This window comes from Notamacropus eugenii, chromosome 6 (assembly GCF_028372415.1).
Source record: "Notamacropus eugenii isolate mMacEug1 chromosome 6, mMacEug1.pri_v2, whole genome shotgun sequence".
NCBI classification, from domain to species: Eukaryota; Metazoa; Chordata; class Mammalia; order Diprotodontia; family Macropodidae; genus Notamacropus; species Notamacropus eugenii.
This window is the reverse complement of record NC_092877.1, coordinates 291,272,150-291,288,345: the sequence shown is the minus strand read 5'-3', so window position 1 is coordinate 291,288,345 and position 16,196 is coordinate 291,272,150. Positions and strand designations below refer to the sequence as shown.

The following is a 16,196-nucleotide window of genomic DNA, read 5'->3' as shown; positions in this document are numbered from 1 at the left end:
TTTTGTCGAAAACTAAAAATAAATAAATAAATTGAAAACTGTAAAAATAAAAAAATAACATTACTTAAAAAGATAACTCCAAGCACAACTAGATGAAAACCACCATCATAAGATATGAAGGTCAACGTAAAGACACATATCATGGTTCCTAGCCTATTGCCCTTTCCAATAAGTCACACCACTGCTATAAGTGAATCAAGATCAGTCCAACATAACCTGAATCTGACATAGCCTAAGTTTAACATAAGAAAAATTATTTAGAATAAGCTAAATAGAGAGCTTAAAATTTTTTCATTATTAAAGAGCTTCAGTCTCTCTTTTAAAATGAAACCAAGGCATTGAATATTAGGAAGCATTATTCCTTGAAATTTTACAACATGCCTCAGCTACAGTGCTTCTCAAGTTAGTTTTATTTTCCCCCAAAAATTTAATCTTTTAAATGATACAATACCTCCATGTTCAGCAAACTTTGGGTTTGACAGAATCATCTTGCAGAATTTGAGACCATTTTTGTACTGCTTCTGTTCATAACATTTCTGGAGAGAGGAAAAAATAACAGATGAAAGATTATTTTACAAAATAAATATATGGTTATTAGCGAGGTCAAGCTTTTTTCAAATAATTAACAATTTGCAATTCCTTTTTTTCAATACTGTTCATGTCTTTTGACTATTTATTCATTATGAACTAAGAGTCAACACTGATTTCAAGGTTTTCTGGTAATGTCTGCCATAAATATTTTCCTAGTCTTTCTTGTTTCATTATATTTGTGTTACATTTAATTTTAATATAGTCTAAAATGTCTATCCTGTTCCAGATAAGTCCTTTGATTGGTTCAAATGAAAAAAATTCATCTCTCTTCAAATGAAATATCCATTCTACTTTCTTCCATCCTTTCTAAAGCTAAGTTTTTTAATGTTTACAGTTACAAAATGGTTCCTTTTGACTTTTTCCATTACTGCAACCAGATCTAACAATGTATTCTAAAATGAAAAAAAAAATTCTCACAATAACATTATAAGTAATAACAAAAGAAAGCAAAAGAAAGAGGAAAAAAAGAAAAATTACACAACATATCTAACAACATAGGAACAGTATTGGTACATTAATACAAAGGAATATTACAAATCAATTAAGATGCACAATTTTAAAGAATACATAGAAACATATAAAGACCTCTATCTTTTTTCTTCTTCCAAATTTATTAATTTATTTGTTTTCAGTTTTCAACATTCACTTCCATAAGTTTTAAATTTTCTTCACCTCCCTTTCTTCTTCCTCCCCAAGACAGCATGCAATCTTATAATGGGCTCTACACTTATATTCCTATTAAACACATTTTCACATTAGTCATGTTGCCAAAACTAATATAACGAACAGGAGAAACAGTGAGAAAAACACAACATAACATAATAAAAGAGATAATAGTCTGCTTCATTCAGTGTTCCAACTCCATACTACTTTCTCTGGATGTGGATGGCATTTTGCATCATGAATTCTTTGGAAATGTTTTAGGCCCTTGCATTGCTGAGAAGGGCAAAGTCTATCAAAATCAGTCCTCGCTCACTGTAGCTGTTACTGTGTATAATGTTCTCCTGGTTCTGCTCACTTCACTCAGCCTCAGTTCACATAAGTCCTTCCAGGGCTCTCTGAAGTCTTCCTGTCCATCATTTCATATAGCACAATAGTACTCCATTACATTCATATACCACAATTTGTTCATATGCCCAATTGATGGGCATCCCCTGAATTTCCAGTTCTTGGCCACCACAAAGGGAGTTGCTATAAATATTTTTGTACATGTGGGTAAGATCTCTATTACATAATATAAAGTGGAAAAAATGAAAAGAACCAGAACAGAGCAAAAAACTACAATCTTATGAGGAAAAAGTAAATGAGAATGGACAAAGAATCCTAATGGGAACTTAAAGCAACTGAAAAAGTATTATGGCACATATCATAGAAAAAACTTCCAGGCTATTCACACCCCTTATCTGCATCTCACAACTCCTTGACATCTTTCTTCCCATTTTCTCCTCTTTTCTGTGGTCTCTGATAAAGTTAGCCTATTTCCTTAAGCCAGGAGAATGACTGCAAAGGCAAACGTACACATGTACACACACACACACACACACACACACACACACACACACACATCGATCCTTTACAATCCAATGTTCTCCAGCAGATTTCCCCATAATTATTCCACTTCTTAAATGTCAAATATAATAGCTTCTTATCAGTCCTCATACTTCCTAATGTCCCCACAGCATTTGACATTGTTGATCACCCTTCTGCCTCTCCTATCAAATGTCTCTTCCATTATCTCTGTTAGATCATCATTAATATAATGCCTCCTAAATGTGGGTATACTCCAAGGTTCTGTCCTAAAACCTCTTCTTCTCATTCCACATTCTCATTTGGTGACCTCAACAGCTCCCAAGGATTCAATTATCTTCATGCAGATGACTGATATTTACTTATCCTGCCTTAGTATATCTCCAATCCCACATCACCACCTGTCTAATAGACATCTCAAACTCAACATGTCCAAAACAGAATTCACCTCACCATCTTTCTCCAAAGACTCACCTATTCTCCAACCTTTCCTATTATTATCAAAAGCACTATCATTCTGGTTGTATGGATTTGTAATCTCAGTGTCATTCTTTCTGCTACTCACTGGCTCTGATCTCACATACTTAATCAGGTGCTAAATCATTATTTCTACCTCCATAACATTTCTCACATCCATCCCCTTCTCTCCACTCATTCAACTCCCATTCTACGTCAAGGCCTCGCCTACTCTAACCTAGATTATTCCAATACCCTCCTAATTGTCTTCTCATGTCTAACCATGTCACTCTCCTACCAAAACTCCAGTAGCTCCCTATCACCTGTTTGGCCTTCAAAACTCTTCAACCAACCCCCAACCTACCTTTCTGACCTTTTTACACATTACTCCCCTCACATACTTTATGATCCTTCTGGCCTTCTTACCTGTGGCTCATACGTGACATGCCAACTCCTGCCTCCTTGCCTTTGCAATGTCTATCTTATTCATGCCTGGAATACCCTCCCTCCTTACCTCCAATTATTAGAATCTTTAGTTTCTTTCACAGATCAGCTCAAACTCCACGATCTACATGAGATCTTTTCTGACTTCACTCCCCTCCCCAATATACTCAAAGAGCTGCAAAGGAGATAGGATTACAACCAAGAATCACCCACCCAGCAAAGCTTTTCTCTTCAGGAAAAAAAAAAATGGACATTCAATGAAATATAGGAATTTTAAGCATTTCTGATGAAAAGAACAGAGTTGAACAGAAAATTTGGCTTTCAAATATAAGACTCAAGAGAAGCATGAAAAGATAAACAGAAAAGGGAAATCATAAAGGACTTAAACTATTTACATTCCTATATGGGAAGATGATACAGTAACTCATAAGAACTTTCTCATTATTAAGGCAGTTAGAAGGAGCACATACATAGACAGAGGACAGAAGTGTGAGTTGAATATGAAGGAATGATATCTAAAAAATAAAATTAAGGGGTAAGAGAGGAATGTACAGGGAGAAAGGGAAAAGTAAAAGTAGGATGGAGTAAATTATCTCACATAAAAGAGCAAGAAAAAGCTTTTACAGTGGTGGGGAAGAGTGAGTAGGTAAGGGGGAGTGAACCTTACTCTCATCAGAATTTACACAAAGAGGTAATAACATACACATTCAAGTGGATATAGAAATCTATCTTATCCTACAAAAAAGTAGGAGGGAAAGAGGATAAAAGGGGGAGCATAGAAAAGAGGGCAGATTGGGGAAGGGGACAGTCAAAAACAAAACACTTGAGGAGGACCAGGTGAAAGGAGAGATAGAAAAGAATAAATGGGAAGAAAATGAGATGGCGAGAAATACTGTTAGCAACAGTAACTGTGAAAAAAATTTTGAAGCAGGTTTTTCTGTTAAGGGCCTCATTTCTCAAACATATAGAGAACCAAGTCAAATTAATAAAGATAAGAGTCATTCCCCAATTGATAAATGATCAAAAGATATGATCAGTTTTCAGATGAAGTAATCAAAGTTATCTATAGCCATATGAAAAAGTTATCTAACTTACTATTGATTTGAGAAATGCAGATTAAAACAATTCTGAGGTACTACCTCATACCTACTGGATTGGCTAACAGGGCAAAAAAGGAAAATGACAAATGTTGGAGAAGAAGTGGGGAAAATGAGACATAAATGCACTATTGGTGGAGTTGTGAACTGATCCAACCATCCTGTAGAGCAATTTGGAAATATGCCCAAAGGACTATAAAACCATACATACATTTCGACCTAGCAATTCTACTACTGTCTGCATCCCAAAATAGATTTTAAAATAAGGAAAAGGACTTATATGTACAAAAATATTTATAGCAGCTCTTTTCTAGTGGCAAAAATTGGAAATTGTTGGGATACCTATCAATTGGGGAATAGCCAAACAAATTGTGTTATTTGATTACGATGAAATACTACTGTGCTCTAAGAAATGATGAGCAGAATGCTCTAAGAATAATCTGAAAAAACTTAAATGAGTTGATGCAAAGTGAAATGTACTGTGTACAAAGTAACAGCAATATTGTACAATGATCAGCCATGAATGACTTAGCTATTCTCTGCAATACAATGACCCAAAACAACTCTGAAGAACTTATTGTGAAAAATGTTATCTATCCCCAGAGAAAGAACTGATGCAGTCTAAAAACAAACTGAAATATACCTTTTTGTAACTGTATTTTTCTTGAGGGTTTTTTTGGTCTATGTTTTCTTTCACAACATGACTATTATAGAAATGGTTTGCATGACTCCACATGTATAAACCTATGTCAAATTGCTTGCCTTCTGGTGGGGGGCGGGGAGGAAAGGAGAGAATTTGGAACTCAATGTTTTAAAAATGAATGGCATAAATTGTTTATACATGTAATTGGGGGAAAAAAAATTTTTTTAAAATAAAAAAGGAATGAACAAAAATATACAATAATTTAGTACAAACAAGAAACATATTTAAAACATAAGCATATACATAGTGAAAGTGAAGGGTCCCAACACAACTCACTATGCTTTACATAACTCCAAAAAGGCAGGAGTGACAATCATGAATTCTGAACAGACAATATAAACTGATAACATTAACAGAGATAAACAGGAAAATCACATTATGTTTCAAGGAATTATTTACAATGAAACAGAATATTAATATGTAGAAAACTAATAGTATAATAACTTCTGAAAAGGAAAATCTAATTGAACTTCAAAGTAAGAATAAATATGACTTAAATACTTCACTAAAAGTTAACAGAAAAAGGTCCGTCGCGCTGCAGACACGGAGCCCAGCCCAGACCTGCCGCAGCCGCGGCACCAAGAAAAGCAGATCCGAGCAGGCTTCAGGGACGGGATCTCCAGCGGCCGCACAAGTCCCTCCACCCACAGGTGATGGGGGTCGGTGAGAGAGTCTCTTTGGTGGGTCGAGAGGGGAGTGGGGTGCCCCCATAACTCAGGCCCCCCCAGGAGGTAGAAGCTGAGGGGCTGCGGCAGACCGGGGCTCCCCAAGCAGGCAGGAGCCTGGATCCATTGTTGAAGGTCTGTGCATAAACTCCCTGAGGAAACTGAGCCTGAGAGGCGGCCCTGCCCCGACCTGACCATCTGAACTTAATCTCACACTGAACAGCAGCCCTGTCCCCACCCAAAGCCCTGAGGCTGGAAGCAGCATTTGAATCTCAGACCCCAAACGCTGGCTGGGAGGATCAGGAGGCGAGGTGGGTGTGAGGAAAATATCCAGAGGTCAAGTCACTGGCTGGGAAAATGCCCAGAAAAGGGAAAAGAAATAAGACTATAGAAGGTTACTTTCTTGGTGAACAGGCATTTCCTCCCTTCCTTTCTGATGAGGTAGAACAATGCTTACCATCAGGCAAAGACACAGAAATCAAGGCTTCTGTGTCCCAGCCCACCCAATGGGCTCAGGCCACAGAAGAGCTCAAAAAGAATTTTGAAAATCAAGTTAGAGAGATGGAGGAAAAGCTGGGAAGAGAAATGAGAGACATGAAGTCAAAGCATGAACAGCAGATCAGCTCCCTGCTAAAGGAGACCCCAAAAAATGTTGAAGAAAATAAAACCTTGAAAACTAGCCTAACTCAATTGGCAAAAGAGGTTCAAAAAGCCAACGAGGAGAAGGATGCTTTCAAAAGCAGAATTAGCCAAATGGAAAAGGAGATTCAAAAGCTCACTGAAGAAAATACTTCTTTCAAAATTAGAATGGCACAGATGGAGGCTAAGGACTTTATGAGAAAGCAAGAAATCACAGAACAAAGCCAGAAGAATGGAAAAATGGAAGATAATGTGAAATATCTTATTGGAAAAACAACTGACCTGGAAAATAGATCCAGGAGAGACAATTAAAAAATTATGGGACTACCTGAAAGCCATGATAAGAAAAAGAGCCTAGACATCATCTTTCATGAAATGATCAAGGAAAACTGCCCTGAGATTCTAGAACCAGAGGGCAAAATAAATATTCAAGGAATCCACAGAACACCTCATGAAAGAGATCCAAAAAGAGAAACTCCTAGGAACATTGTGGCCAAATTCCAGAGTTCCCAGGTCAAGGAGAAAATATTGCAAGCAGCTAGAAAGAAACAATTCAAGTATTGTGGAAATACAATCAGGATAACACAAGATCTAGCAGCCTCTACATTAAGGGATCGAAGGGCATGGAATAGGATATTCCAGAAGTCAAAGGAACTAGGACTAAAACCAAGAATCACCTACCCAGCAAAACTAAGTATAATACTTCAGGGGAAAAATTGGTCTTTCAATGAAATAGAGGATTTTCAAGCATTCTTGATGAAAAGACCAGAGCTGAAAAGAAAATTTGACTTTCAAACACAAGAATGAAGAGAACCATGAAAAGGTGAACAGCAAAGAGAAGTCATAAGGGACTTACTAAAGTTGAACTGTTTACATTCCTACATGGAAAGACAATATTTGTAACTCTTGAAACATTTCAGTATCTGGGTACTGGGTGGGATTACACACACACACATGCACACACGCACACATACATAGAGACAGAGTGCACAGAGTGAATTGAATAGGATGGGATCATATCTTAAAAAAAAAAATGAAATCAAACAGTGAGAGAGAAATATATTGGGAGGAGAAAGGGAGAAATGGAATGGGGCAAATTATCTCTCATAAAAGAGGCAAGCAAAAGACTCATTAGTGGAGGGATAAAGAGGGGAGGTGAGAGAAAACATGGTCTACTCTCATCACATTCCACTAAAGGAAAGAATAAAATGCACACTCATTTTGGTATGAAAACCTATCTCACAATACAGGAAAGTGGGGATAAGGGGACAAGCAGGGTGGGGGGGATGATAGAAGGGAGGGTATGGGGAGGAGAGTGCAATTCGAGGTCGACACTCATGGGGAGGGATAGGATCAAAAGAGAATAGAAGTAATGGGGGACAGGATAGGATGGAGGGAAATATAGTTAGTCCTATACAACACAACTATTATGGAAGTCATTTGCAAAACTACACAGATTTGGGCTATGTTGAATTGCTTGCCTTCCAAAGGGAAGGGGTGGAGAGGGAGGGAGGTAAAGAAGTTGGAACTCAAAGTGTTCAGATCAACTGTCGAGTAATGTTCTTGCCACTAGGAAATAAGAAATACAGGTAAAGGGGTATAGAAAGCTATCTGGCCCTACAGGACAAAAGAGAAGACGGAGACAAGGGCAGAGAGGGATGATAGAAGAGAGAGCAGATTGGTCATAGGGGCAATTAGAATGCTTGGTGTTTGGCGGGGGAGGGGATAAAAGGGGAGAAAATTTGTAACCCAAAATTTTGTGAAAATGAATGTTAAAAGTTAAATAAATAAATTTAATTAAAATTTAAAAAAAGAGTTAACAAAGATTAATGGAAAGGAAAATGAGGACATGAACAGAATCAAGAAAATAATAAAATCTGAAAGACTTCCAGCAATTTCTGAATGAAAATTGGTTTTTACATTTACATCTCAGCATTGTTTACTATCTTTACAAAAACTAATCTACACCAAGGCATTAAAAAACGCATAAACATAAAAAGGCCAAAATAAAAAGTAAGCACTTTTAGATTACAAAATAATAAAATATAAATGAATTTTTTAAAAAGTTAGAGTTGAATATAAACTAAAAAATAACATCCTGTAAACAATGAGTGGATAAAAGAACAAATTATAAAAACTAGAACTATTCTAAAGAAAATAACAAATACACAACAAACTAAAATTTACAGTAGGCAATTATAGCTATCTTCAGAGGAAAATTATCTCTGAAAACATATTAGCAAAATATAAAGCAGGGGAAATAAGCTGAGGATACAATTTAAGAACCCAGATCAACATACGAATAAGCACAAGAAAATTTAAAAGATAAAATTAAAAATAAAAGGATCATAGGGCTGATAAAATAAATAGAAGGCTTTCCAAAAAAAACCCAAAATCTGCAATTGTGACAATGTGCTTTTAAAAAGAGAGAAAATTTGCAAAGAGGAGACAAACTATTATTTCTGTCAACACAGAAAATCCTAGAGAATCAGCAAAGACATCAATTCAAATTAATAGCTCCAGCAAAGAAAAAAAGGTTACAAAATAAAAGATCAATAGCATTTCTATAGAACAATAACCAAACCCAGAAGGAAATCACAGAAAAAGAGGCGCCATTTAAAATAACTACATATTGTATATATATAAAATATCCAGTGGTCAATCTACCAAGGCACACCTTAGACCTATACATATAGAACTACAAAACACTTAACTATAGCAAGGTCCTAATTAGTGGGAATAATGAATCTAGTTAAGTGGCTGCACTATACCTTTGAATAGTGTATTTTACATATATGTAAATATTTTACATATATGTAAATATTTATATGTAAATATTTATATGTAAAATATAATAATTTGCTCCAGTCCAATGGAAATATGAAATGAAAATTGTACAAGAATTATAGCTTTAAAAATTATAGCTTTAAAAATACAACCAAATTTGTATTTCAAAAATATCTGAAAAATCTGTTAAAAAAAACATAACGTAAAGGATAAGAAAAAATTATTTCTGATTCAAGTATATTACAAAGGAAGAGTTGCTATAGAAAAAAAATTTATAATCTAAAAAGATAAACCTACAACTGACATAACTTGCATGTCATAGCATCACCTACCTGATGTCATGGACCTCTTGGAGAAAGAAGGACAAACAATCAACTCTGTCGGCAGAAAAGGAGCTACCAAACTGGAACTGGTCAGTGGGGTAACACAGCTAGCTTACTAGCTTGCTTCTTTCCTTCCTTCCTCCCTCCCTCCCTCTTTCCTTCCCTTCCCTCAGTCCACACAGGGTATCAAACCCTTACCAGCCAGTGCTCAACCCAAAGAGAATTTTAATCCCTGAAACCTTTTTTTTCTTTCTTAAAGACCAGCCTTAACCCCAAACCACTCTGGCCAACACTCAGTCCCAGGCCAAGCCCTGTTTGGTCAGTTTGGACCCTGATTGGCTGCGAATGAATACAAATGTTTTGCCCTGAAACCCTGAGGGTTTTCTCCTCCCAGAACAGATTTTTTTTTTTTTTTGGACTAGGTAAACAGGCCCTTCTTTCCTCATTTCTTTTCTTTTCTTTCTGTTTTTTTTTTGGTCTCATTTCTTCTTAAGCCTTAATCACTAAATGGGCATTGCCAGAATCAAACTCAGACCTCTTAAAGACTTTAATTGGAAATGGCCAAGGTCCCCCACTGCAGCCTGGGCCATCTCCAATTGTCCTGACCCATATCTGGCCACTGGACCCATATGGTTCCAAAGGAGAAAGTGAGGCTGGTGACTTTGCACTCACTCCCTCTCACACTTAAATCCAATTCATTTGTATGTCATGGTATCACCTTTCTGATGTCATGGTCCTCTTTAAGAATGAAGGACAAATAACAACATTGATGATAACAAAAATACTACTGTCTTTTAAAATATTAGTAACAAGGTTCAAGGTCACCAAACTGTTCAGGTGCAAGGTGTGTATGTGTCATGGTGCCATCTCGAAAGAATTCAGTCAGGCTGTCTCCAAATCAAGTAAAGGTATTTATTCCAGATAACACACCAAGCAGGCTCCCCCTTAAAGGAGGCAGCAGCACCTTAAGGGAGGTAGCTATTTAAGGAAGATGCCCCCTAGCCAGGAGAATTGAGGGATTCTTATAGAGAAATTGTGCCCAGTGGCATAGATAAGGTAACAACTAGCTTTCAGGTGTCATGTTGATTGAATTATAGCTCATAAGAAATGAGAACTTGTATCATTCTATGTTGCTGTTATTGTGGTTCAGTCATTTCAGTCATGTCCGACTCTCTGTGACCCCATTTGGGGTTTTCTTGGCAAAGTTACTGGATTGGTTTGCCAATTCCTTCTCCAGCTCATTTTACAGATGAGGAAACTGAGGCAAACAGGGTTAACTGACTTGCCCAGGGTCACCCAGATAATTAGTATCTGGGCCTGATTTGAACTCACGAAGATGAGTCTCCCTCACACAAGGCCCTGCCCCTCTATCCACTGTGCCACCTAACTGCCTTGCATCATTCTCTAATTTGCACTAAACTGAATTTTTGCGTTGGCTCAGTTCAAGAGGGATATCCATTGGTTATGGCTACACATAAATATATAACAAAATCACCCAAATTAATTTACAAATTTAGTATTATACCTAACTGCCAGGATGACAGTTTATCAAGTTAAACAAAACATTAAGAAAAATCATTTTTCATCAAAATTATCTAATATCAAAGGAAATAACTTTTTTTAAGTAGGGATAAAAGAGAATATCACTCAAATTATACTATAAAGCACAAATCATAAAGATTATTTGGTACATATTTTAAAAAATAGAAAAATAGATCAGTGAAATAGACTAGATAAGGATGACCTGGAACAATTTAAATCAATAACCACAGAATTCAAGAAATCAGGGCACTTGTATTTGTGGAAAGAATGCCTTACCAAACTGGACATATCCTTTAACTTAATAATATCGTTACTAGGCATGTAGCCCGAAAAGATCAAAGAAAGTGGAAAAGATATTCCTTATGTTTACAAAAATATTCATAGCAGTACTTTCTTTAATAATTCAAACTAAAGGAATGCCCATCAATTGGGAATAGCTAAACTATGGTATATGAATGTAAAGGAAAACTTATTGTTTTGTAAGACATCTGGGAAGACTTGTATGAAATAATGAAGAGGGTACTGAACAAAATCAGAACACTTTTAAACTGAAATATAAAATGACTATTTGAAAAACTTAAAAAATCTGGTCAACACAATGATCAACCACACTCGTAAGGACTAATGATGAAGAATGCTACCTCCTAACATTGAGGTCATGTATTAATATGCAGAATGAGATACATATTTTGGGACAAGGCCAACATGAGAATTTATTTTGGCTGAGTATGCTTATCTGTTACAAGGGGTTTTTTTTCTTTTGGGGGAGATGTTATGCTTGATAAATGAAAAAATAAAATTTAAATTTTCTTGAAAATCTATATAAGAATCTATATTTGATCCTAGAAGCCAGTTAAGTTTATTGAGTAGGAAAGTGCAGTCAGATACCAAGTTTATGAAAGGCATACTGGTAACTATATGGAGGATGAATTTAGGAAGGGAAAAGACTTTGAGGCAAGGAGATCAATTAGAAGGCTCTTGTAAGAACACATGAGAGATGATGAGGGCCTGACCTATAGGGTAGTGGCTATATAGAAAGAAGAGAAAGAATGAAAAATGTTTTAGAAGCAGAAATGGTGAGATCTGTCAACTGACTGGATACATAGGATAAGAGATATGGAGGGGATGAAGGTGACACTAAGCTTTCAAATCTTTACAGCAGAGAGGATGGTGGAGAACTTAACAGAAACAGATGTGGATGACGGGTTGGTTTAGAACAGGCCTGCATAATATAGGCCCACCTGGGGAGTCAAAGGATTTCAGGCTGCCCTGAAAAAATGTAAACTTGCCACTGCACACTCTCCTGCTTGTCCCATGGTCCACAGCAACCATCCACTGTTAGTCTGTCTCTAGTCTAACCTATCTGTAGCCCTAAGAAGTTTACAAGTTGTGCAGGTCTGGTTTAGGGTTACAACTGTTACATTTAAGGTGTCTACTTTTGAACTATACAATTCAAAATATCCAATAAGCATGTGGTAATGCAGGACTGCAGTTCAAGCAAGAGACTTTGTCCCAGGAGCTTAAAGGTCAAAATATTTATTAAGCATTTGTAGCAAAGAGCCAGAAACAAAGTTAATGATCTGAAGGTCTTTTCTCAGTCCTAATCCTTTAACTTTCTCCATCATTTGACACTGTTGCTTACCCTCTCCTACTGGATACTTGCTCCTCTCTGAGTGGGCCTTCTACCTGTCTGAAAGCATCTTATCTAGATTCCCTCACATCCCTATCACACTCCCAACTGTTGATGTTCTCTAAAGTTCTCCTCTCCCCATCTACTGGTTCCTTCCCTCATACCTTCAAAAATAAAAATCTTCAACCAACTATAGCATACCTTCAAGCTATAACTTCCTATATCTCTCCTCCTTTCCTCAGCTAATCTCCTAGAAAAAGCTGTTTACAATGATGTAAATGATGCCCCTATTTCTTCTCTTATTCACATCCCTTTGCAAACTACTCATCACTTAATTGAAATTGTTGGGCCTTCTCCAAAGTTATTAAGGCTCTTTTAATTGTCAAATCTGATGGTCTTTTTCTCAGTACTCATTCTTCCTGACTCCTATGTTGCATTTGACAGTGTTGATCACAGTTTATTCCTGGATACTCTCTCCTATCTGGGTTTTCCTGAGACTATTTTTTCTCCTGGTTCCTTTTTTTTTTTAGATTTTTTTTTTGTGTCACTTTCAGTTTTAATGTGTTTTTGCTTTGCATTACATACATTTACAGATTACTGACACTTTGGGAAAGATCTCTTATAACAAAGTAAAATGAATAATATAGTAACTTCACCTAAAAATGCATGCAACATATCACATGTGTAGCAGTCCACCTTATTTTCTAAATTAACAGAAATCTATTTTCTCTTCCACTCCACTGAAAAAAAAGAAAAAAAACAAATTTATTCTAACAAATGTGCATTAATCAAGAAAAACAAATTCCCCCAAAGCCTGTACACAAAAATCTATGTCTCATTCTATACCCTAAATTCATCACTTCTCTGTAATGGATAAGCATGTTTCAACATTAGTCGTCTGGAGTCATGAACAGTCACTGTTTTCATCATAGTTCTTACAGTTTTCAAAGTTGTTTGTTTTTACAGTGTTGTTGTCATTGTATAAATCATTCTCCTCATTCTGCTCATTTCATCCTCAATTAGTTTACAAAAGTCCTCAAAATTTTTCATTTATATAATATTGATATTATAGTGAAAATTGGCTTTTTTGGTTCTCCTCATTTCACTGTTTCAGTTCATAAAAATCTTACAATGAAGTCATCTATTTCCTCACTTCTTACAGCACAAAGTACTCCATCATATTCATAATTATTATACCATATACCATAATCATTCAGCCATTCCTCAACTGTTAGACATCTTCTTAGTTTACAGGGTTCTTTTTTTATCACCACAAAAAGAGCTTCTATAAATATCTTTGTGCATAAAGGACCTTTTCTTCTTTCACTGACATCTTTTGGATATAGTTCAAGCAGTAGTATAGCTGGGTCAAAGGGAATGCAATGTTTAGTAACTTTTTCTCTACAATTAAATTGTTTTCCAGAATGGTTACATGCTGATTTTCTTCCTACCTGGCACTCCTCAGGCTCCTTTTCTAGATCTCCTTCTCTAACTGTGTGTGTGTACCCTCTATTTGTGGGTATACCTCAAGGCTCTATCCAGGGCCTCTTCTCTTCTCTGTACACTCCCAACAGATCTCATTGGCTCTCATGGTTAATCACCATCTCTATAAAAATGATTCAAATATCCATATATCCAGCCTTATAAAAGCAGTTTCTCACCTCAGTTTCACTCTATCATCATGAACTTCCTACTGGACATTTCGACTGGAAGTCCCCAAAACATCTCAAAGCTCAACATGTCTAAAACTGAACTTGTTATCTTTCCACCTAAAATCTGCCTATTCGTAAACTTCCTTATTCCTGACAAAAACACCATCTTTCCATTATCTAAAATTTGTAATCATGACATCATCCTGGACTTCCCCTACTCCTTCATCCCACATATCAAATCAGTGCCAAATATTGTCATTTTCACCTTCACAACATCTCTGACATCTGATCTCTACATTCACACAGCTACCATCTTAAAATAGCCCTCACCTCTCACCTCGTAAATGATCTCTACCTCAGGTCTCTCACCACTCCATCCTTTGCACTGCTGCCAGTGTAATTTTCCTTAGACACAGATTGGACCATGTGACTCCTCTACTCAACCAACTCCAATGGCTTCCTATTGCTTCTATTAAAAAATATAAATTTGTCTATTTAGCTTTTGTGAGAAATCTATCTTTCCGGCATCACTGGATAATATTCCCCATCCCACACTCTCTGATGGAGCTAAACTGGCTTCCTCTGTTTCTTATACACAATCCTCCAACTCCCATCTCTGGGCCTTTGTACAGGACATCCCAAATGGGATGCATTTCCCTCCCTATTTCTACCTCATAAGAGACCCTCTCATCCTTTAAAATACAGCATAGACACCATCTTCTGCATAAAGCCTTTCCTGATCCCTACTTCTAATGTCCATCCTCCCTTCCAAATTACCTTGTATTTAACCACTTTGTATATATTGCTATTTATTAACTTTATATTTCTGCTGTGTATACTTTTATATGTGCTTGTCTCCACCATTCAAATATAAGCTCATTATAAGTAGGTTTTGTTTCATTTTTTGTATGTGTAGTCACAGCCCAGTTCTCAGCATTTAAAAAAATATTCGATTGATAGTTGCCAGGCAACTGGGGAATAGCTATACAATTATGACACTGTAACTGTGCCATAAGAAATGGTGAGTAGAATATGAAGAATTTGGAGAAACATGAGAAAGTATTATATGAAGCAATGTAGCATGAAGTAGAACCAGGAAAATATTTTATATTATGGTTTCAATAGAGTGAACAGAAACAATAAAACAGAACTGAACACTATGTAATTATAATGACCAAGTTCAGCCTCTGAAAGAAGTTAAGAAGATGTACATTACTCCCTTCATGGAAGAGGGGCAGGACTATGTGTATAAAATACTGCATATGCTGTCAGATGCAGATGACATTGTTTGCTGTTGCTAATCTTTTTCTTTTAAAATTTTTGTAACATCCAGAGAAAGAATTATGGAGTCTGAATGTAGATCAAAGTACACTATTTTCTTTTTTTTTCTTTCTCATGGTTTTTCCCTTTTGTTTATGGTTCTTCTTTCACAACATAACTAATATAGAAATATGTTTAATATGATTGTACAATGTATAGCCTACATCAGATTGCATGTCATCTTGGGAAGAGGGAAGAGGAAGGGGAGAGAAAGAACTTGGAACTCAAAATCTTATAAAAGTGAATGCTGAAAACCAAAAAAAAAAAAATTAGAAAACTAAAAACTAAAAGAATCAAATCAAATCTTTCTTACGGGAAAGATATGCTAAATAAGGAAAAGGAGAAATAAATGTCATACCCTGGAGACAATTATTGTAGTCTTTCTTTTCCCATCATATTGACATAATAGATAATATTGTTCTAAAAATATTAACAAAACATCTTAGGAAATTGGCCAGACACAAAAAGTTTTTTAAAGTGATTTTCATTTGTAGTGGTATCTGCTACAATAAAATTTAACCTTTATTCAATTATTTTTTTCCATTTCCACAACAGACATTTTTACTAGAATCGTAGAATCTAAGAGGCTACCTATTTCAACCTATAACTAGACAGACATCTATTCTGCAACATCCCCTACAAGTGATCATTCAGCCTTTGATTAAAGGCTAAGCTGCCCACTCCACTCCTGGACAGCTCTAATTGTCAGGCCATCTTACACTGAGCCAAAATTTGTGATTCTCCAACTTGAACCCTCTGCTCGAAGTTCAACCTTCTAAGCCCATGCAGGCTAATTTCTCTAGCACATGATAGTTCTTCA

General features: G+C 36.2%; 1 protein-coding gene across 11 annotated transcripts in view; it reads right to left on the bottom strand.

Annotated features, from left to right (window-relative positions):
• NAA16 (N-alpha-acetyltransferase 16, NatA auxiliary subunit) overlaps positions 1 to 16,196 on the bottom strand; it is a 98,779-nt gene that overhangs the window by 78,588 nt on the left and 3,995 nt on the right. For all 11 annotated transcript variants that reach the window (XR_011968807.1, XR_011968805.1, XR_011968804.1 and 8 more), the window contains exon 2: positions 452 to 536. Coding sequence is in view for 8 of the 11 variants with exons in the window: in XM_072617112.1 (XP_072473213.1) it covers positions 452 to 536 (85 nt within the window). In the remaining 3 variants the exon portion in view is untranslated. The remainder of the gene's footprint in view (positions 1 to 451; positions 537 to 16,196) is intronic.